The sequence below is a fragment of the Xiphias gladius genome, chromosome 18 (genome assembly GCF_016859285.1).
Source record: "Xiphias gladius isolate SHS-SW01 ecotype Sanya breed wild chromosome 18, ASM1685928v1, whole genome shotgun sequence".
NCBI lineage: Eukaryota > Metazoa > Chordata > Actinopteri > Istiophoriformes > Xiphiidae > Xiphias > Xiphias gladius.
In genome coordinates this window covers 24,049,597-24,072,905 of record NC_053417.1, presented here as the reverse complement: position 1 = coordinate 24,072,905, position 23,309 = coordinate 24,049,597, and the positions used below count along the sequence as shown (strand labels likewise).

Here is a 23,309-nt window from a genome sequence, read left to right as displayed (position 1 = left end):
CCTTCACTAATCAGTATGGCTGCAGTCCAACAGAGCCATTTGGAGGGATAATTATGAAACGCATCATGTGCTAGCTCTTGGTAAATACTGACTTTGATCTCTGCAAAAGTACCACTGTGGCATTGACAGCAAATATTATCTGCTATTATTGCTCTAAATGGCTACAAAGATCAGGGTCTTTGCAGCTATCAGGTCTGACAATAGATTTTCTAAATCAGGTCTGAAAGAGATCATTTAATAGTATCTGATAACACTGATTAAAAGTGAGCAATATATGCTGTTAATGAATGCCATAAGCATGCCACTACAAATATAAATATTATATATACACTTAGTTTATTTGGAACACCGAGATAAAACTAATATTCTAATGCATACACCATGTTCTTCATCGATCTTCATACCACATTTTGATATTGGTGAGACTGTCATTTTTCAGGGGCATGGCTCATCGAATTGGAGCCACATGCAAGATGCTCTTTAACTACACCCGTGCAGAGTGAGTACTTGCTCTTAAACTTGATAAAGATTAATAAAGGAGAGTCCTTTGGAGCGGGCACTTCACGAACTGGACCCTGTACAGCTTGTACAGTGGTTTTGATTCAGCTCAATGGAATAGTGCAGAGGCCTAGTAGAGCTTGCTCTTGAACAGACCCTGATCATCAGCCATCGTCACATACAGAGGGAGGACCTCCATCCAATCGGCGTGCTCCCAGTAGCACACTAGCCAATCAGATCCCTCTACGCCATCGTAGCGATCCGGTGCGTCGTCCAATCAACAATGCCAATACATGCGGGCCCCAATCCCTCTTCAACCTTCTGCTTTTTGTAGGGGCACCTTCAATCAGCTCTGTGGTGCAGTGGCAGCGGCTTCCTTAGTTGTAACGAACAATTGGAAATAACACCTTTACACAGAAACAATGTCCTTCCTCACTGTCAGCAGGCTAGCGCCTAAACTCCTCAATTCGAAGGTAAGAGGACGAGAAACGTCTTCGATGACACTTTCTCAGTCAAAGCTGTCGCCGTTAACTCGGGAGCTAACGGCTAACGACGTATAGGCGGGCTAGTTAACGTTAGCCCGCTTAGCCTTGTCAACCACATTGTGAAATGCTGTTGGACAAGAGCGCGGTTAATAACCGACAAAACAGTGGTAAAGCTTTTTAAGAGTAGTCTTTACACCCTGTTATTGTCTATAATGTTCGATTTCTAATTTGTGTCTTGGTAGCTATCGTTAGCTTAAGTACCGTTGCTCTTTATGCTGGCCTGGTATTGTCACAGCCTGGGCATGTTTCTTTAGCCAGTTATGACCAGACCGTGTTAATTTCCCCGTTTCTTTCTTATTAGTCAAGAGTACGTGTCCCGCCCGGTTACAGACACTGTGTGCTTTTAAACTCAGCTTAAACTTTGTCTGTTCTCGCCAACCCCCGTTGACCTTCACGTTACGGCTCCAGACATTTATCCAAAGTCACATAATTTAATGGGGTCCTCAAAACTTACTTCATGTTAACCAAAATGTCAAAAGTTAATTTTACAGTTGGATTTCACGCTGTAGGTTAAAGTGCTGTAGTGTGGGTCCAGGCATCTAACATCAGTTTCAGATATCTGTTTGGTGGTGAGTAGAACATGGGAATTGCTTGAATAGTTGACTGGTTGGTATGACTTGCTATGCGTTGGCTGCCAATCAGTAATAAAGTAAGTAACCTTCCAGTGACTGTAACCTACTGTCTTACTCCACTGACCTCTCAGCCTAGACAATTTACACGCAATGACCCTCATATCAGCTTTTCACCCACTACCTAAGTATTTATTACTAGATGTTACTCTCCTATAGCAAGTTATCAGTGACTAAATGGTTTCTTTCATTGAACTCTGTGAAAACCAAGGGTTATTGCGTAGTGTCCCTGTTATCAGTCTTGTAATTAGGACTCTGTGCAGCTAACCTGTCACACTCACCCTTTCTCTCTTATCAGTTGTAATCTTTGTTCGCAAGATTCATTAGTAAGCTGTTTTTTTTTCTGTTTGTTTTGTTTCCGAGCTATTTCTGAATATCCTGTGACTCTCATGTCTAGAGCAAGGACTTTGTAGATGTGGATGTCCCATGATGTTCAGATAATTTCAGGTTTTTTAGGAAAGAAAATTGATTTTAATATATATCTAGATTTCACTGTGTTCAAATGTTTTAATGTCGAAACTATATTTTCAAAAATACAGTGGGGAAAAAAGGGAGTGTAAATGTGGATTCAACAAATGCTCAATACGAGACTTGGAGAGGTTTTTCCATATTTCTGTCTAATGTCATTAAGGGACAAAAAACATGTTTTCAACAATGTTTTCTTCTTCCTGTCAGGTTGTATGTTTAGTTCTGTTGACCTAAGAGAATGTTAGGTCAGTGGGAAAAACACAGCCTCTGGTTTGGCTCCTTTACCCTCTTGTGCAGTGTAGTTGCTTTAACCTTTCTCCCAGGCCACTGGAAGTTGGGAGTGACTGAGCGAAACTGGCGCTCTATATTTAAGAACCTGAGCTGTTACATAATGTCTCCGTCAGCTGTGTAGAGTGTGTGTGTGTGGTGACGCAAGAGCCTAGTCTTTGTTTCAGTTAGCCTTGTCAGCCTTTGATCAACTCCAACTAGTTGTGGTTGTTGGGAGGTGATCCCACTGGGAGCAGAGCCAGCTGTCACCTATCCCCCAGACTCCTCCCTTACCCATTGATAATTTTAATAAGCTGGCAGAGGAGTCCTGTTACAGTCGTGAGCAGCAGTAGGCTCAACTTCTCAGTACTGTCACTGAGCTTCCAACAAGATTACTATCCTCCAAACACTTTCATAACCACGGCCAGTCGCTTTTAATCTGTCTTACATCCTGTAGTCTTGTTCCACTTCCAGCAACAATATAAGGCTTATAAGCCTGTGCATCCTTAACTATATAGACATTTTTGGTTACTCAGTGTAATGTTTTGTTTTGGTTTTTTGTTTTTTGTTGTTGTTTTGGTTTTGTTTTTTCAATCACATAGTTCATTTAGTGAAATACCTGCCAACCTTTCATGATTATCAAGTTAAAAAGGAAGCATTGTAAATAACTGTAAATCACCTGTATATTTCCAATGAGGATACAACAAATTATAATTTTCATTATGCATAAATTTGATGAGTATTTTGTCGATTAAACGTTTGGTCCGTAAAAGATCAAAAGACTGAAAAATGCCTGTCACACCATTCTGAAGCTTAAGGTAACTTCATCACATATCTTGTTTTTGTCCAACCAACAGTTGAAAACCAAAATATATTTAGTTTACTATAATATACGACAAGGAAAAGCAGTAAATCCTCGTATTTGAAAGGGTAGAATTGTCAAATGTTTGGCCCCTTTGCTTGAAAAAGTGTTTTAAAGATTAGAATAATGATCAAAATAGGCACTCATTAATTTTCTTTTGACCGTCTAATTGACTAATCGTTGCTCTACCTTTCAGACGGTTTGGGATTTATTTCAGTCATGCAGAAATGAACTTATAGTAATGCACTTAAAAATCCACGTTAATACAAGGTGTTTAATTCCATTTAAGGCCTCTGCAATCAGAATAAACATTGACTTTAAAAACTATCTTTCCCTTTCCTTCGTCTTCCTTAAATCCTTCATGTCAAGACATGAAGGAGTTTAGCAACAGAAAACCTTTGAGTATCACATATTTCATCAATTAGCATGAAATTCACAAGTTGTGACTAGTTAACCTGACTCACTCTGGATTTGAACCTAGGATGCCTGTGATGGTAGTCTTATGTTTTACCAAGAGTTAAATCTAAAAAGAAATGAAACAATTAGGCTTATAAGTTTATTTATATCTGTGTCTTAAAATAGTAAATGTTTATAGTGTAACTAAAAGAATCAGGGCCTGCGTCAGAATTATGGGGAAATTGACATTGTAAAGTGGTGGTGTGATTGTGTTGCGTGTGTGTGTTTTTTTTTTTTTTTAAATGGTACACGCTGTGCTGTTTGATAGAAGTGGAGCAATATTTGTATGACACAGAACATGTTCACATCATTGGCAGTCAGTTACAAGCTCGGTTTGTGAATTAATGGGTGAATTTTGGTGGGGTAATCACCACACGTCAGGTGAGGAATGTCCAGGAATGGTGCTCGCTAGTAGTTACTTCTTGTAGCTGTATGAAGTGATCTGCCCAACCACTTCATAACAGTTTATCTCAGTCTAAATTTTGGATGAATTGAGTAGAAATTAACCACCAGCCAACTCATTACAAAAGGGATAAAAATTGAGACGAGACAAGTTGAAAATTGTTTTGAGATGATGGAGGAATTGAGATGGGAGAAATAAAGTGCTTGGCATTAAAAGGAAGGATTCCTTCACATTTAACATCCTTGATAAATTGCTTCCATTAATGGCAATCATGTATTGAAATGGTCAGTCTCAGCTCAATCTAAAATAGTCACAAAGAACCTGTTATTATAACGTAAAGAGTTTTAAAATATTGAGTTTCTTACTATTCAGAAACTAATAAGGATGATTGATTTTAATTATGTGTTGGTTTACTCAGTTCATAAATGATCTGAACTGGAGAACCATTTAAGAAAAAAGGACTGTAGTCCTCCACGTTAACCAGGTTGGAAGGTCATTGCACTTGCAAACTAATAGAAATTCACAACAGTGTTGGGTCATTCTATGCCAACTGACCCAGTATTCAGAACTTTTTCCAGTTCATGTCATGGATTTTCTCAAAAAAAAAATATATATATCAGATAAAAACTCAAATTCTGATGAATTAATAAATAAAACCAAAGATTGTTACAGCTAGAAATTATGTTTTCCAAAAACTGTTAAAAGATGAAATATAACTAAAATAAATTATATATACAATCAAAACATCTTAAAAGGTGTTTTTTTTTTTTTTCAGCTCCGAACTATATTTAACAAGATCTGGGGCACTTACATAACTTTTAGATGTGATAGTACTATATTAATACGATGCATAATCCAAATTTGGTTGCAAGAAAGGGAAAACTAGAGATGCAGATTTTTGAAAATTGAACGTTCAGTACAAATTTCAACCCAATCCAGTGAAAAATAAGCAATTGGTGAGGCTTACAATACACATACAAAGAATCTCAAAAAACGAAGACCTATAGCTCTGGGAACCAAACTTCAAAAATTCATAACTAAAAAATATTTGGAGTTGAGCTATAGGATGTTGCAAGGTCCCATGAGTTTAATAGAATTTTTTGAATAAATTTTTTTCAAGAAAGTCCATGACACGAACAGGGAGGTCCTATATGAGTTGTTATGGAATGACCCTTCTATGTTGTTGTCCAAAATATTTTGAGCTGCTGCAAGGTTGTCTTAGTTCATACATAAGTAGCTTTGGTGGCTTTAAAATGCTGCTGTGACCTTTAAATTTATATTAGGGTCTGTCGTGGTACTATTACTCAAAATTTTATTATTTCTGTGTCTACTCCGCAGAATGCCACCTACTTCCTTGTGGCTGCCAGAAATGCCAGCGCATCATCAACAGTAAGTATGCTCAGTTCCCTCCAGGATTGTCTGTCTGCATCCAATTTTTCCCAGGTTTTTATTTTGAAGTGTAAGTGGGTCATTTGTGTGTGGTAATTAGAAAAGGCACTGTGTTCTCTAACCCACTTCATCTTAAATGTTGTGTTTTTGTTTTTTTGTTTTTTTTTAACAGAATCTGAAGGATGTTCTGGCAGACCTTATCCCTAAAGAACAGACCAGGATCAAGAACTTTAAACAACAGTATGGAAAAACCAATATAGGACAGATTACTGTTGACATGGTGAGTAACTGTTGAGATGCTGGATAAAATAAACAGGATGGTTAACGTGTTAAGGGATCAGAATAAAACGAGAACTACAAACCATTTAAAAACCAAGCAAGATTCTTTTGATCCATTATATTACATTTAGAAATGAGCATGTGGGCCATCAGCCATGATGCAGATTAGACATGGCATGATGGCCTCACCTAATCCGTCTAGGCCTGCCTAGCAGTATTTACTGTCAGGTATCACTGTTCGGTCATCTCCCTCAGAGGTCACTATGCAAACTGCTTCCTCTCAACAGAAACATTTTAGCTGAGTCACTCAAACCTGCCCTTCAAACTGGACACTGCCAGTTACAGATTCGCAAAACTACTACACATGCTTGCATGCACATATACACACACACACACACACACACGTACACATGTACACATTCGTCATCCTCTTTCGTTTATCTCACTTCGCCTCTAACCTCTGGCTGGTAGCCAAGGGGATTTTAGAAGAATTTCTTGGGTCGCTGGGTCTGTTTTACTTTCAGACAACAAGTAATCATGTAGCTGTGGCCTGTCCTTTTCATGGAAATGTATTTATTAGTATTCTCTTATTCCAGCGCATAGTATTACAGACGTAATGTTAAACTCTCTTGCCAGCTCTTGATAACTGCTGAGCTGAGCGGTCAGTAGACTTTTGCTTTAAAAATCCAGTGTTGTATTGCTGTAGTCGTATTGTTAACAAGCCAGTTTTCAGCATGTAATGTTTATATCGCTTGTGTTTTTGTATGTTTTCATCCACAGGTCTACGGAGGTATGAGGGGGATGAAGGGTCTGGTGTATGAGACCTCTGTTTTGGATCCTGAGGAGGTCAGTATTAGAGCTAGACCAGTAAATCCACCACTGATACATCACCAGATGTTAGGATATTGCAGATATAATGATATGGGTGTATATGTTGACAGATCAGTAACAAAAAATTGCAGTACAAAAATGCCAAACCAGGTTTGAGGTAATATAGAAACAGTGTCACCATTACATAAAGTGTCTACCAGTGAGCTCTGAAAAGTAGATTTGTCAACAGTGGCTATAATTCGAACTCTCTTGGTCCCTGCCTCATAGGCCCTTATCGTGATCGCTTTCTTACTGAAGCTGAGAGCTTTCTGTATAGCTTTGTATTCATATATCTTGTCATCAGGCAACAACATGGAGTGTGATACTGAATCATCCAAATTCATTGGTAGAACTGGAGCTCATGATGGCAGCTTGCTAACACTCACTTGATGGTGCATTTCAGGAGACTTGGGCTGTGCATTTGTTTATCACAACCAACGCTTCGTTTTCTATCTTTTCCTCTCTCTCCATTGATAAACAGGGCATCCGTTTTCGGGGCTACAGCATTCCAGAGTGTCAGGAGTTGTTGCCTAAAGCTCCAGGAGGCGAGGAGCCGCTGCCTGAAGGCCTATTCTGGCTGCTGGTCACAGGGCAGGTTCCCACTGAGGAGCAGGTGAGTGGGAGAGGAGCGCTGGACCTGCTAAGTTTATTGTACTTAAGATCTATAATGAGGCAGGACTGGGCAGCCGTTCATCTTTTCCTTCCATCTGTCAGTGCTGGTATCTCAGACACTTTCTGTCAGATTTTTACAGAATCTCCCCATACTGTTTCAGCATTATCAAAGTTGAATATTCCTGCTGTATAACAAATGTCAGATGAAGGTGACTTTTGCCACAGATTTGTTCAAGGACTCCTTGATATGTGAGGCATAACAAGATTTCTGTCCCCTTGATATAACCGTGGGAATGTGGATCACAAGATGTTTGGCTCTTTCAATCATTTATGACTCTGGAAAACCATCTTGCATAAACTAAAGATTGTTTTATGACTGTGAAACAAGGTGAAGTCATATAAGGATAAACTTACTTATAAGCCTTCATCTCTCTGGCTGACTGCAACTTTTCACATCTTTTTCCTTTTTATCTAATATTAAGCATATTAACGCATCTGCCATTGACTCAGAGAAGTCCGCTAAGGAGGATAAGTTAACAAAAAGTTTCTGCTCTACTTGTATAATGTACAGCGTCTGCCCTTTCTTTGCCATAGTGATTGTACATAGCATTTGGTGGGAAAGTAATGTTACTGCACTCTGTGTTTCGTGTGTCTGTGGCACACCTTGTCCACAGCTTGTAAAATTCATACAGAAAGAGCAGAAAAGAAAGTCTTTCAGATCATTCACTTATATTGTGTGCTTCTCTGCCTCCAGGTGAACTGGGTGTCCAAAGAGTGGGCGAAGAGAGCAGCACTTCCCTCTCACGTTGTCACCATGTTGGATAATTTCCCTACAAACCTGCACCCCATGTCTCAGTTCAGTGCCGCCATTACAGCTCTGAACAGTGAGAGCAGCTTTGCACGGGCTTACTCTGAGGGTGTCCACAAGTCCAAGTACTGGGAGGTGAGTTTACATCTTATTTCATCTCCTCTTAAATCATACTCCTAACCTGGGACCATGGATGGAAATGTTGGACTGTTGGTTCAGAGTGAAATATCTTGTCTATTAGATGGATTACCATTATATTTAGTATAGGCAGTGTCCTCAGATAACGTTTCCATTTTACATCAATCTAACAATTTTTTTTATTGTTGTATAAAGAGCATTACAGTCTCTCAGAACTCCTAGCATGGCAGTAGACTTTTGGTCTGGTGTCATGGACTCTTTCCTAATCATTTTACGTTGCCTCTCATAGTTTATCTATGAAGACTCAATGGACTTGATTGCCAAGCTGCCCTGCATTGCTGCCAAGATCTATCGCAACTTGTACCGCGAAGGCAGCAGTATCGGAGCCATTGACTCCAACCTGGACTGGTCCCACAACTTCACCAACATGCTGGGGTACTCTGAACCCCAGTTCACAGAGCTAATGAGGCTCTACCTCACTATCCACAGGTGAAACTTGAAAAACTTCCTAATAGATTATAAACTAGCTTTGATTTTGAAATGAGTGCCTTAGCATTTTCTGAGGATTTATGCTCCATTTCTGTTTCTAGTCACACTTTGATCAAGTCATGTGTTTTCAATGTAGATTAAATGTCGAGCTTTGAAGCAAATGTTTGAAAAACTGGACACACTGAAAACAGATTGATCGGTTTTCTGTGCCCATCGGCTAAGATGATATTGAGTATTACCCAGGGATTTTCATGCCAAAAAGAATCCTAAGGATAACATGTTGAAGTGAGAACACTTATTTCCAACATGGTTGTAAGATGTTAAAAAACACAAGATTTACAAATCATATAGTATCCAGATTTTCCTCAGGAAAAAGAACAAAAGTGTACGAAAATATTCTGTCTGAACAATTTTACTGAAATAATAGCCCAATATCAGGGTGATGTAACAGTGAATACTAAAACAATAAGGGTAATGTCAAAATGTAATGTAAAAAATAATATGGATTAGACAACTTGACTTTTAATGAGATTGTTCGCTGTATATTATTAACTCGAGGCACCTTACATGAGTGGACACTGGTTTAGCCATGCCAAGTCTGAGCCTGTCAGATAGTTTTAAGTAGCATCCTCCCTAATGCAGTCATTTGAGTGTTGAAACTTATGATGTTCTACAAATACAGCAGTTTTGCTATTCTGAATTTGCTGCTACCCACAATAAATAGTGGATGATATTATTATACAGAACCTGTAGTTTGTGTAGTCATTAAACACGTGAACCTCGCAGGAGATGTGTAAGGGTAATGTCACATTATCAGACTAAAGGCACTAGTGTTGCAGTCCCCACTGGTGAATTTATTTAACATTCAGACTACACACGGAGGACTGCACAAATATACTGTTCGGTCAGTAGAGGGTAGATAAATGGCTACCCTTCACATTTCAGTCAGTGACTGGATGGCAGTGTCCAACGAAAACTGCGTTTTGTCGTGGAATGGATGCCAGTATAATCCCCGGCAAAATTTTAATCTCCGGCAGTTTTGCTGAGTCAACATGTTTGATTTTGTAAAATTTTTTTGTAATGTTACAGTGATCATGAAGGAGGCAATGTCAGTGCCCACACCAGCCACTTGGTGGGCAGTGCCCTGTCTGACCCCTACCTGTCCTTCAGTGCTGCCATGAATGGTCTGGCTGGTCCTCTGCATGGCCTGGCCAATCAGGTTTGTACAAAGCACATCACCGTTCTCACTCTGTTTTCACATATAGAAAATGCAGTTTATCTGGCTTGAGAGGTTGCTGCAAAGCAGTGATTTCTGGCATCTGGGAGACTTCTTGACACGTCACTGTAGGAAAAGCACAGATGCTACTAATAAATATAATATAATAGCTGATGTCCACTCAGCTTCTTCGGTTTCAGGGTCCTGTTATTGTGCATGCTGGCTTACAGTCACAATGTCATGACTTACTGAGACATTTGAACGGAACTGAGCCAGTGTTAATGTTGTTAGTAAAACCTGTGCTTTTCCTACTATGAGTTAAAATGTCTGCTGTAAATATGTTAGCTCTTGTCACATGTTATATGACAGTTCAGGGTAGAATTTTTTTTTTTTTCTCACATTATGGTGTCACATGAACAACACTGAGAACAAAAACAACGACACAAAGGCTCTGTCACACAGGCTGCCTCAGTGTTGGACTGTAAAACTAATTTTGGAGTTGAATGTTAATCTTTACGGCTTCTTAGTCATTGCCTGGGGGAAGCTCACAACTGCTGCAGTAAACTCAAAAGCTGTCAAAGTTCCCTTACCTTCAATAAATTTTTGCCATCAGTTTTATTATTAGCTAATTAGTTGCAGTGGTATTCAGCTGCCTATTTTACACTGACTGACAGCCCCCGAGACACTGCTGTTAACAAGTGTTCAAGATGACAGCTTTGGTTCTCATTTAATTCTTAATTTGCTCACATATTGATGATTTTGACGTATTGCAAGAGTTTTATATTAAAATGACCCTGGGCTTTTTTCAGACATGATGTCAACATTTAAAATTCCACAAACGCATACAGAGGAAAGTGCCTGTGTGAAATGGGCTTTACTAGTTTCTGCTACGCTCTTCTGCTGCAGTATTTTTACTGGACAGCCACACAAGCTCAGATAATATCAAGGAAAAGTGTCATGTGCTTATTTGGTGTTAAATTTGAATGAATGATAAGTATGTATAATGACTATAAAGCATTTTGAGTTTCCACTCATCAATGTGCATTGTCCTCTGCCTCTCACAGGAGGTTCTGGTGTGGCTGACTGCCCTGCAGAAGGAGTTGGGGGGAGAGGTGTCCGACGAGAGGATGAGGGATTACATCTGGAACACACTCAAGTCTGGAAGGGTAAAGACACAGCACTTCCATGACCAGTTGTCGTTATTAGTAAGAATTCATTTTTTGCATTTTCTGGATAAACCATACCGGGTTTATGGTTTGTAAACTCAGGGGTCATATGCCACACTGCCATGGTTTTTTTTTTTTTTTTTTTAGGATGGCCTCATCCGCATTAACGTCATCGAGACGGTTGTATGATTACAAAATGGGTTATGTGAGGATTAAAATTACTGTGCATTGACATTATAACACTATATCCATTAAGCTTCGGTCTAATTAGATTGAGTCATGGCATTTGTCTGATGTGAAGCTTCCTTATTAGTTTGATTTTCAGGCACTTCCATATTATTAAATGCCAAGTCAGATATATGTTATTTACAAGTCAGAAACTCATAATTACAGTAACTCTGATATGACATGAATTAGGAATTATTCCTCAATTCAGATAGCATTATAAGAAAATCAAGGGTGACTGGGCTTTAGCCACAAGGGCTCTTTGCCCTTTGACAATTTGAGATTGCACACCTTAAAACCCATATTTTTATTGACTATTTTGTCCTACTTACTTGATGTAGCTTGTCTTTTCTTTTGTAATAAACAAGGTAGAATTTTCATTCTCTTCATATACAATATTCACTACAGGGAATAAAATTCTGTTTTTTCAGTGCTACAGTTTACACGATAACATTAAAAAAAAAATGAATAAATAAAATAAATACAAAAAAAGTAAGTGCAAGTCGTATGTCATTATAATAGTAACAAAATAACAACTATTGTAAAAATGCTAAGCAAAGAGTTACAAGTAGTAGAAGGAGTAGTAGGATCTTGGCCCGGTTCAAAAGTTGAGGAAAATTTGCCCTCTCACTTGGCTGTAGGTGGTGCCAGGCTATGGCCATGCTGTCCTGAGGAAGACTGACCCACGTTACACCTGCCAGCGTGAATTTGCCCTGAAGCATCTGCCCAACGACCCCATGTTCAAGTTGGTTGCCCAGCTTTACAAGATTGTGCCCAATGTGCTCCTGGAGCAGGGTAAGGCCAAGAACCCCTGGCCCAACGTGGACGCTCACAGTGGAGTGCTGCTGCAGGTAAGACAAATGTGGTGGCTTTTAGTCATTCATCAGTCATGGTAGCAAGTACAGATCCTGATGTGCCTCCTTTTTTTTTTTTTTTCTGTCTGCAGTATTATGGAATGACTGAGATGAATTACTACACTGTGCTCTTCGGTGTGTCCCGAGCCCTCGGCGTGCTGGCCCAGCTGGTGTGGAGTAGAGCCTTGGGCTTCCCCTTGGAGCGCCCCAAGTCCATGAGCACAGATGGACTGATGACACTGGTGGGAGCTAAGTCAGGCTGAAGAACCACCGGAAAGGAGCAGGGGGTTAGTGTGAAGGGTGGGAGGAGGTGGAAATATCAAAAGGCAGACATAAGTTGACCCCCCCTGTCATTTCCAACCCCAGGGATTCAATGGGATTCAAAGAGACAGTACGCTTTTAATGTCATTTCACAAAAGAAGGGCCTTTTAAATCATCACACCATTAGTGTTTAAGTATGTTTAGTTAACCGCTGAGTCTTCCCACCATGTCTCCATATTTGGAACGTGAGGTGAAAGCTTCAGATACACATACGTGTAACCCATAGTAGGCTCAAACTATGTACTATAATAAGTCTGTTAGCATCGCTAAGATTTTCCCCTTTGCAGTGCCTGCGTGTTTGTCATTAAGCACTGGGTCTGAACTATGAATAGGCAGTGGCATTCAAAGGGAATTGTGGGAGTGAATTACACTTCCTTTGTATCTGTTCAAAGATCTAAAGTTAATACCTGACTCAACCTTTGCTGCTTCTGGCTAATGCAGTGATTTGTTTTAGAGGACATCCCCCAGCGAAAGACCTTTCTCCCCAATTAAGACTCTCAGCTTACTTTTTCTTCTATGCAATGTTCCCAGATGTCATCCCACCCAGTCTATCAATGCGTTTCACTCCCGTTTATGAACACTCCAGTTTAGAAAAAAAAAAAAGGTCCTCACTTCTAAGATTAACGGGCTGTTCAAGATATACATTCAAAAGCATGAAAATCAGTTAAAAGATACTGCCCCTTTAAATCTGTGGTCTCCCTTTTTTTTTTTCTCCGACTTGTAGTTTTTTTTTTTTCTTTTTAATGATGACCTGCATTTACCTCTATGATCAAAATAACTGTCTTGTCTATTTTCATTAACATGCTTTCCTATTTTTAATGGGTCTCTGCTCAAATGGTCTTCTGAATGCTAGAGAATCAAGAATAATGTACAGTAACCGTAATATTAAAGATCTGAGCAAAGGGTGTTGTAATTGGCAGCCTGTAGTAAATCCTTAAGAGCAAGCTTGAATGAAAAGTGGGATGGGGGACTTTGTTAAAGTCCTGTCTTATTTGAGTGTATGTTTGCTACTTTGTCCCCACAGAAGAGCGCTTTAAACATCAACTACTCCAAAATGAGCACTTGCTTGATTGGATTTCCTAATTTGTAGTGGTAGACCACCCCCCCACCCCTCCAGGTTGATTGTGTCCCTTTTTACAGAGGTTTTTTTTTTTTTTTGGTGTTAAATATGTATAAAACTATAATCTTTGGGTTCTCATTTTGTGGCTTTATTTATACTTTGTGTACATAGGTATATATATATATATATATATAGCTTGAATGTATGAGCTCGACCACTTGCTTGTAATAACCACAATGATTACCATAGTTTACCCACAGTGTCGTCGTACCCAGTCTCACTGTAATGTTCAGTCTCACTGGTCACTGTGAAATTTTGACAACGAACAAAAAGAAAAACTGCAGCTATCTTGTATATACATGATTTCTTGCCTAGCTCTGTGGACTTCGCCGGTGCTGTTTTTCAGGTGTTTCAATTGAATGTTTCAAGCTTGCTCTTAAGCTCTGGGTTCGTCAACACTCCATGTGTTTTTTTGTAGTTTAAGTTCTTGCTTTTTTTTTTTTTTTTTCCCCCTCCCAAACTACTCTTGCCGTGTTAGTCAATAGTTCGCTTAGATGTTTGAATCGGTCTGCTCTGCTACCATCTTCCTTCTGGCTTTATCCGGGTGTGTTTTGTGTTTTATCGTGGTGTTCTGCCATGTGGTGGATTGTTCAACAATTGAGGTTATTTTGATCGTAGAGGAGCGTAAAGGTTGTACATGATAACTGGGAGATTCATTTCGGATGGATTCATCAGAGAAACACTTTGGGGGATGGGGCTGTATGGGTCAAATGGGCAAGAAAAGTTTGAAGAGCAAATATTGGAAAACCCAACAAAAAAATGAAAAATAAACGTTTTTATTAACACGTGTTTGGTTTAATTTTTCTTCGTTTAGAAAATTGCATGATAAATAATGCAGGTCATAGGCCTCTTTCACAGAGGCCATTTTGATAGGTCACAATTGGAAAAGCACAGCTGTAAATAATAAAATTTATTGAGGGCTAAAGTCAATTCTGCAGCTTCAGTTTAAAGTGGTATTGTGCACTTGTGCTTTTCCCACTATGACAAGCCAAATTGTCCGCTGTGAAAAAGACCTATTTGGTCTCACTGCTTGGGATGCCATTGCAGGTATCTGGTTTTTCTCAGTGATGAATTATAGGGCTGAACACACAACCACTAAAACAAGTGACGGCAGTGTCACGTCGACCCAGTTGATGAATGAGCCCTTCCTCGCCGGCTTTCATGAGAATTCCTGTCATATCTGTAACACGAGGTTAACCTTACAACCTGTATGCCCCGTTAGTGAGCAAATTCTCAACGTAAACCTTGAGTTACTTGTCTTTGGGGCACAGCATTGGATGGTTGAACTTTAGAAACAAGATTTTGAATGCAAACACCCGGAGACAAAATCAGTATGTCTGGATTACTGCTGCAGGGCTTAAATTTGTGCTGCTTCAGTTCTTACCTTTTTATTTGTGGCAAAATTATTCTGGGGTGGCCTAACATAATAAATGCAATTGACAGGATCAAGGAAGAGGATGGTCCAAGTACCCACCTCTCCTATGTGCTGTTATTAATAACTGGCCCACATACCATCACCCCACTCTGGTTTCTTGCCTGTCAGCTGCCTTTTGGAGGGCTCTGTCACTGTACCCATACCCCCTCTGCCTATGTGCACTTTGTCGCAACAAGGTCAGGCAATGCTTAAGCATCTACCGTGGCATTAAAAACTCTGCATCTAAATGCATTATAATACAACCATACAGTAAAGGTTGCTGCTGCTGCCGCCGCAGGTGAAAAACTGTGGACGAAAGTCACTGAAGAACAATGAAGAGCAATATGCAAATGACAAAAAAACGGCGCACACAAAAATAACTTATACCTGTGTTTTTTTTTATTTAAATAAAGCTTTAATATACACCCACGGTATTTACAAAGATACGTTTTAGCTTGCGACATTGAAAGTGACAGAACTGTAAAATGATGGCAATATTTTCTATCGTAGCAACTCCGCAGTCAGTGACAGTAATGTATCTACATCCTCGTATACATACTAGGCCACCGCCATTAGACCAAGGGTCATTCATGCAGCTGCAATTTGACAATGTGTAAATATACTGCGACAAAGGAGGGCTGATATAATACTCTAAAAATAATACTTTTCTTTTTAATTAAATAATATTTTCCACTGTGTCAGATTCACAGAGTTTTGGCACCTACAATAATAAAACTTGGCATGAAATTCAGTCTGTACACAGCATATTGAACACACAACATCTCTAGCAGAAAAAAAAGAAGCAGATTTTGGGTGGAGATGCATGATGCAACGTCGAGCTTTATCGCATCCTAGCTTGAGAATGTGATATAAAATAGACTTAATCTATTTTATTTCTTAAAAATATAACACTCAAAAATTGCATTTAAAAATCTTTTAATAAGTTCAACCGTTTTTTTTTGGTGTTTTTTTTTAAACGTAACAGCGATTCACAGGCCCACTAACATTCTTCATGCGCTGATGATTAAATATCCATTCATTTCCAAATCACGTTTTTAACAGAAAAAATAAAAACATCTACCTTGAAGACTAAATCCAGCTTTGAAAATAATGAACCATAGTTCAGCTCTGTTGGAGTATGAGACTCGGAGCAAAATGACTCCACTGACCTGTGGCAACCTGAATGTATCAATCACCTCTAAAATACGGCAAATACAATCAATTAACTATGAGCCCGTTATCAGGGAATAAAGCAATGTGATTCTTCGATATGAAATTTGAATGCCAACAAAATGTAATCACGCCCTAACAATGCAACACGTATACACTAGAAACATGTCTATATTTTTGCCTCTTTGTTAGTTAAATCTATGCATCATATTGAATATAAATAAAATCTTAACCTTTTAAAAATGAGCATGAAACCCACAGACAATGATGAATGAATTTTTTTTATTCTACAGCCCACCAGTGTATTTTACACTAACAATGTACATGACAGGGGTAACATCCCCCTGTCATGACCTTCAGAAGATGGACCGCAAAACACAAAGCAGAGAGGGGAAACTTTTACATCTGTTACAAAGTCTTTGCTTTCACTGCAGTAATCAATTGGATTATTATAACTGTGCTCTAATCAGATTACTATTAATAAATTGCCATAATTTAAAGTGACATTTCAAGTGATGATCTAAAATGCTACCAGATAAACCATCTTAATGTCTAATCTTTATGAATCTGCAAACCCAAACCATATATTTATCAAATATAAAGTTGTAGTTAACCTACATGATAGGTGACATTTCTGTTGTAATCCCAGTTATAGTATTTCACAGTACTCTCCAGCCTGCACACGGATTCATTCAGGTGCTCTTGTTTGTGCAAAGTCGAACTGCCCCCACCTCTATTAACCACCTATTAATAACTACCAGTGTTGGGCTGTAAAATAATTCATTTCGAAAATTGGCAGGCCAAGTCTCGATGCCCAAAAAACACAATCCTCACAACACAAAAACAGCCATGGAAAAACTAAATTTCCCAAACGTCAGGGTTAACGAAAGCCGCAGCTAACAAATGAAGAAATCACCTTTTTCCCTTCGCAAAATGTTGCACTTCAATGACACTGTCACAACACACAGTGACAACACACTCAACGTCCCGAACATGGCACAATTCATTTGAATCCCGATATAAGAATTTTTAAAATAAAATGCATATAACCACTGATGAATAAATTAAAAAGTTTGAAATGAAATATCATTTTGCACCGAGTTCACTACTATATGTCAAACAATATATTAAAACTTACATTTGAAATAAAAGTAAGTGGTAAAATAAAGGCAGAGAGTGTGTTTTTCTAATACAGTTTAATCAGCTGATCAAAGTGCTGAAATTAAACTAAAAATTGGACACACTTTGACTTGATTAAGTGTCAGTTTGACAAGTGATGCCTTTGAGGTCACAGTGAACTGTGACTTGAGCAGGAGTCTGGATCAAAGGGCCTCTGTGCCTTTTTATATAAATATATAAAAAGGGGTGTTTTGTTCAGTGTCACTGTTCTATTCAGTTAAAATAATAGTCGACTCTCTACCATTGGTAACATGATGTTGCAATGATTTACTGTTTTGTTTACATAAATACAGCTTGTAACTGCCATGGAGCAAGAGCAATGGTGGGGTTCCTTCTGCTAACAAGGATCCCTTCAGTGGAGGTAGACAGAAAGTGGACACTTAACACAAGGAGGAGGGTGATAAACAAGACTCTGCGGAGGCTGGAATAAGAAGAGTTATTAATATTCCAACAAAATGCTTACAAGAGCTGGATGTCTAACATCTTCAGCAGCCACTATGATGTCTATGTAGCTGTGGAGGAGTTGAAGTGGGGAGGGGGGTGACTATGCAGCATCATGCAGGTTCGTGTGGATAAAGGGAATAAAGGTTGGTATGGATTAAGGCCAGATGAGGACATACAGCTGCCGAGATCACGTCTGATGCACCTCGTGAAACATCAGCTCCCGCGGGATACGAGTCTCTGGGCCGTATATCTTACAAGCTCGCCGCTCAAAGGCGGCGACATTCTGCTTTACAACCTCATCGAAGAACATGGTGGCTAACTGGGAGTGCAGCAAAGAGCGGAACTCAAAGGATATCTGTACAAGACACAAAAATAATAATCTTTTTAGTGAATGAGAGAGTAAAGGAATCACAAAATATGGCAACAATAAAGGGTGGATATATTGCATACGATACAGTATATATATAGGCTTATTTGCTTTCTTTTCAAGAGTTAGATGAGAAGAGCCATAACACTTTCATGTCTTTCATGTCTTCAGAAGCTAGCTCTGTGTACGTCCTCTGTTCCTGTGCGACAGAGCCAGGCTAGCTGCCCCCCCCCCAATACTTCCGGTCTTTATGCTAAGCTATGTGTCTGCTGCCTGTAACTTAGAACCTGAGAGTGGTATCAATCTTCTCATTTAACTCTCGGCAAGAGAGCAAATTAACATTTTCCCCAAAATGTCAAAAATATTCCTTTGATCAAGGTAATTACAAAAGTGCATCAAGAGAGGAAGAGGGTCTGGTACACATTCGATAAGTCAGTTAGCAAGCTGCAGGCTACTTACAGAAAAGTCTACCGTGCAGGTGCGAGGGTAACCGGGAATGCCGGGACTAAAGCGCCATATCGTCTCCAGGTGATTGAACAGCTTTCCATCTGTACACACTGCCTAAAAAATCACCCAAAAGAGAAAGTCTGTGATCAGAAACAGAAATTTTCAAGCATGGCTGCTTGTTGACATTACAAACACTACTCGCTTCAACTAAAATTTGCAGTGGTATCCCAGTAGACTTTGCTTTCAGCTGGTTGCTGACATTTAAACATTTAAACTGTTGCAGTAGTTACGTGTCAGCAATGTAAATTATACTTGCCATCCATAAAAAAAATACAAAAATCAGATATATTTTCATTCACAGGACTGACAGAATCACTGTAGCTGCTGGCACTTACTTTGACTAGATGAGGCCGGACGCTAGTGATCATAGATGTGTATCTCTCCACCACTGGAGGGAATCCCACTTCAAGCTGGGCTTTGGAGTGGCCCGCTCTTCTCATGATGGTCTGGGACTTCTTACACCAGGGCACAAAGTGTTTGTACTCATCAACGTTGGCCACCACATCGTACATTTCCTGCATAGAATACCTACGACAGCAAGCATTTGAAAGTTACGGAATTTTAAAAAAAGAAAAAAAGAAACACACAGTGGGAGATGCAGTTATTATTGTCACACTGAACATTACCCAAGTATCCTACGCTCGGAGTACTCCTTCCTTTTGTTGGTGAGGCTGATGAAGTTTCGGCTTTGGGGAACGGCTGTCATTGTGTCCCAGTCTTGAAGGCAGAGCACTCTGGGAGTTCTCGTCATCAAAATGCCACATGACGACAAGTGTCTGAAAGAGAACATGTCCTGTAAGCCACATTCTGGAAAGAGTGCAACCTATCACAGGCACGGTACACAACAAAAAAAAAGGCCCACTACATTCCAGTTTCCAGCTACTGAAGTCATTGAGTACACATCGTACGCTGGATCTGGAGGTAACGGAAGGTCTGTGCGTCGTGAGTGTGCTGGTACTTTCTGAGTTGGGCCTCTTATGTGAACAGCAAAAAGCCATGTATTGTAACACCCACTCACGCTTGTTGCACCACTTAGCGATGTGTTTTTCTGGCAGTTAACATGCGGATTCTGAACAAATGTTTTACAACCACCGGCTGACGTGTGAGTAGACAAAAAGCATTACTTACTGGGGACAGGGATGGACAATACTGCCTTAAATCGTATATCAAAATATTGCAGGATAGTTTTGCAATAACAATATTTATGACACAAGTCTGTTTGCTTGTAGGGACTTCAAATAAGCTGTTGTGTTCCACTAACCACTGTCTGACTCACTTTGTACTCAAGTTGATGAAATATGGTGTAATACGTTTGTTTTGTTGCCTTCTGTGATCTTGTGTTCTTAAAATGACTACTTGTTATCATTTATACCTAACGTTTTATGTCGAAAACTCTTCCAAACCGTTATTGGGATATTTTTAACAGTTTTATTATGGAATATACTTTTATGTTTTGTTTATTTGTGGTATTATTTTTGTGAGTCTTCATTTTGAGTTTTGGTCATCAGCATCAGTTAATTGGGAGCACTGTAATTTCCATGTTTGTTTTCTTTTTTAAGATATCGTGAAAGACTTTAACCTTTGAACCTCTACCTTTTTGGATCCTTTCAGCAATGCTTGTTACTTTTTTATGTGGTAATGAAGTAAATATATCAACCCGTCAAAATATCATTGATATCATGATATGTTGAATTTGTATCACATGAAAAATAATGCATATCTTATCATGGTACATATGATATGACATAACCCTAGCTGGGGATAAACTGGGGGTAAAATACCACAATATACAGTTTATATCAGCTGATATAAGATTTAACAAGCAACACTGTATTTGTCTAAAGTTAACCTCCCCTTTAGACTTCACAGCCTGCCAACACTTTTTGCAGCTAAGAGTCCTTCTATTCTCCATTTATGGATTTTCAGTCACTCTTCCGGGCAGATCACTTCGAGTTATATTATATATTATCTTCGAGATATTTTTAGGCTGTCTGGCACATACAGAATATTTAAGATCCACCCAAAGATTTTCAGTGATGTTCCAGTCAGCGGACTGTGAAGGCCGTTCCAAAAACTTCAGCTTGTGCTTCCTGAAATTGTTTGATTTTGAGATATGCTTTGGGTCCATATCCTGTTGTTGAAGCCAACATCTTCTCTTGGGGTTTCTTTTAAGCTTCACTTTCTTTTCACTAGCTGACTAACCAAAAGTACCGGTTTTTTTCTATTATTTAAGTGCAAAAGTAAAAGCGCCTTACATTTGAAGGAAGGGTCATTTTTTTTTTGTCTGTCTGCAGGGATTGTATTTACTTCTCTGTCAAAAATTTAAAAAAATAAAAAAAATTTATATAATATATATATAAATAAAAGAGGTCACAAACTAAACTCATCGGGTTGGTCATGTTTTTTTTTTTTTTTTTAATCTCAACCGTGTGACCATTCTACATCTGTGCAAGAGCTTTGTCGTTGTAATACTAAATTGTTCATAATGAATATGGATTCAAGTAGCTGACACCTACACTTATGGGATGGGCCGGTATATGGTACTAAAACCGACCCCCAATATCCAGTACTGTCTCACTGGCCGACGTTGACAATGCATTTTGCAAGAGTCAAAGGACCGAGGGTTTTCGGACCTGGTTATTGCCCCCAGTGCGTACCACTCGATCCGAAGGAGACACGGTGCCAGTCGCAGTGTGTTGCAGGACTAGCCGTGTGTCACTGTAATAACAGAGTCCGGCTCACCTAATGTTCTGTCGCGGGCGTCCTCTCGGCACCGCCGCACGACACGAGCGAGGGGAGCCCACGGTGGCGACCTGGAGAAAGTCGCTGAACGTCCGCACACCCATGGGTAACCGCCGGGCACTGGCTGTGGCTGCCATTAAAACAGCCACTCGGTCGAAGGAAGAGGGGTCCCGGGTTTGCGAGGCTGAGCCCGGGGTCTGCTCCAAGACCGCGGGCGCTGGGGTTCAAGGTTCCAGTCCACACGCCTCGCTTCAGTCCGGGATTTTAAAAATCAAAGGTTTCGTTAGTTCTGGATTACAAGAAAGACGGAGTAACTACCTCCACTTGAACCGCGTCTCCGGCCGCTTTCACGGCTGTCGGCGTAACTAACGTTAGTTACGGCAGTCAACTGCTAACGTTAGCGAACGTTAGCTAGCACGGTTTCATAACGAGCCCGAACAAACGCGACGTACAGCCGCGTCCCTCCGTCTTTTCAGCGGCACTCACATCCCTCCGCGTTTCGAGCCCCAAACTTACAACAAAGTTAAACTATTTAGCCTAGATTTGGTTTTGGTTTTGAGTATTACCAAATACCGTCCAGCTGCCAACGACCTTTCTGCTAGATGAAACGCCGGTGGGACAAACTGTTCCTTTCTTCTGCCCGTTGCACGTCGGTTTCGCCCAGCGGCTCTGCGGTGAAATGCTGCCTCCCACTGTGTTGGAGGTTCGCGGCTCAAAAATAAAGGGTTTTTTTCGTTTCTATTTAATTACCTGTAGTTTGAGACACATGCGCTGAAGAAAAGGGTTGATTTTTATTTTTTTTTCAAAAAATATTCAACGGCGGATATTTGCTTGAGTCCCCTTCACGCTCAGTGTCCACTTTATTAGGTACACCTGTCCATTCTAATGCGACCCAGTTCGACTGTTCTGCCGTAAAGTCTGCTTTAATGATGCCTTTTAATGTTCAGTTTTTGTTGACACTGTCAGAGAGGTGTTAAAAAAATCAATCCTATGTTTTAGCTCTGGGGTGTTTCTAATATTCTGACCCCCCCCCCCTCGTGTATGTAGATAGGGAGGACAAAAAAAGTAACACCTCTCAATAAAATGTAATCCAGCACAACACCGCCTTAACCTATGACCTCATTAATAAACATATAATTGACTTAATACATTTCTGACAATGTAAAAAAAACAAAAAAAAAACACTTAAATATTATAAACTTCATAAACATAGATATTATAGAAGGGCTGTTGTATTGAAATGCAATAGTTTGCACAGCTGTACCTAATAAAGTGCCCACTGAGTGTATATTTTCAAGCACTGTTTTAAAAAAAACCTATGAGTGAGTTTACTGCTCATTTTACCTGCTGTAGCTCTCTATCCTCTAAATGAAGGACATTCATTTAAAACAAGCTGTTGTATTGTAATCACGCACTGGAAAAGAACGTCTTAATTTTTGTGGAGGGCATTCAGGTCAAAGTCACAGCTTCATAGACCTACACGGCATCATTACACATCTCTGTAGTCGACAGTTAGCTGAAAGTTAAATTAAATAACGAGATGATGATTGATCAGTCTACGTGAACGCAGAGCAGCAGAGCAAAGTCCATCTGCTGATCAGGACCATCAGACGCAGTTGGAAGTCTTGCAACAGAGAGATAATGAGCAGACCCGGAGTCAGGATTACATTCTCACGCCTTCTAGGATGAACCCTGTTGAATAAATTTACAGGAAATGTGTTTACTTCGTGAATTAGTGGCCCATGAAGACTACGCAGTCGTGGATGCACAACTGGATTCGTCTCCCAGTGGGCCCCGGAAGCAAAAATCTGTAGTTGGGCCCCTATTGACCCCCACTATAAATGGCAATTACATGATTTCCCAAGACACCC

The 23,309-nt window shown here is 39.7% G+C and overlaps 2 protein-coding genes across 2 annotated transcripts; one reads left to right on the top strand and one right to left on the bottom strand.

The window, feature by feature from the left end:
* Positions 1 to 801: 801 nt before the first annotated feature.
* On the top strand, positions 802 to 14,402 carry cs (citrate synthase). Its single transcript, XM_040153008.1, has 11 exons — positions 802 to 971; positions 5,467 to 5,517; positions 5,690 to 5,797; positions 6,577 to 6,642; positions 7,148 to 7,279; positions 8,033 to 8,221; positions 8,514 to 8,713; positions 9,803 to 9,932; positions 10,994 to 11,095; positions 11,962 to 12,171; positions 12,267 to 14,402. Exons 1-11 carry the CDS (start codon positions 921 to 923, stop codon positions 12,435 to 12,437), a joined length of 1,410 nt encoding a protein of 469 aa, XP_040008942.1. The 5' UTR covers positions 802 to 920; the 3' UTR covers positions 12,438 to 14,402.
* A 1,298-nt stretch (positions 14,403 to 15,700) lies between these two features.
* Positions 15,701 to 22,157, bottom strand: si:dkey-190g6.2 (coenzyme Q-binding protein COQ10 homolog A, mitochondrial). The gene is made up of 5 exons (XM_040153356.1): positions 21,439 to 22,157; positions 19,323 to 19,472; positions 19,032 to 19,224; positions 18,649 to 18,750; positions 15,701 to 18,177 (listed from the first exon to the last, which is right to left on the bottom strand). The coding sequence occupies exons 1-5, from the start codon at positions 21,573 to 21,575 to the stop codon at positions 18,010 to 18,012; spliced, it is 750 nt and encodes a 249-aa protein (XP_040009290.1). The 5' UTR covers positions 21,576 to 22,157; the 3' UTR covers positions 15,701 to 18,009.
* Between the last annotated feature and the right edge of the window lie 1,152 nt (positions 22,158 to 23,309).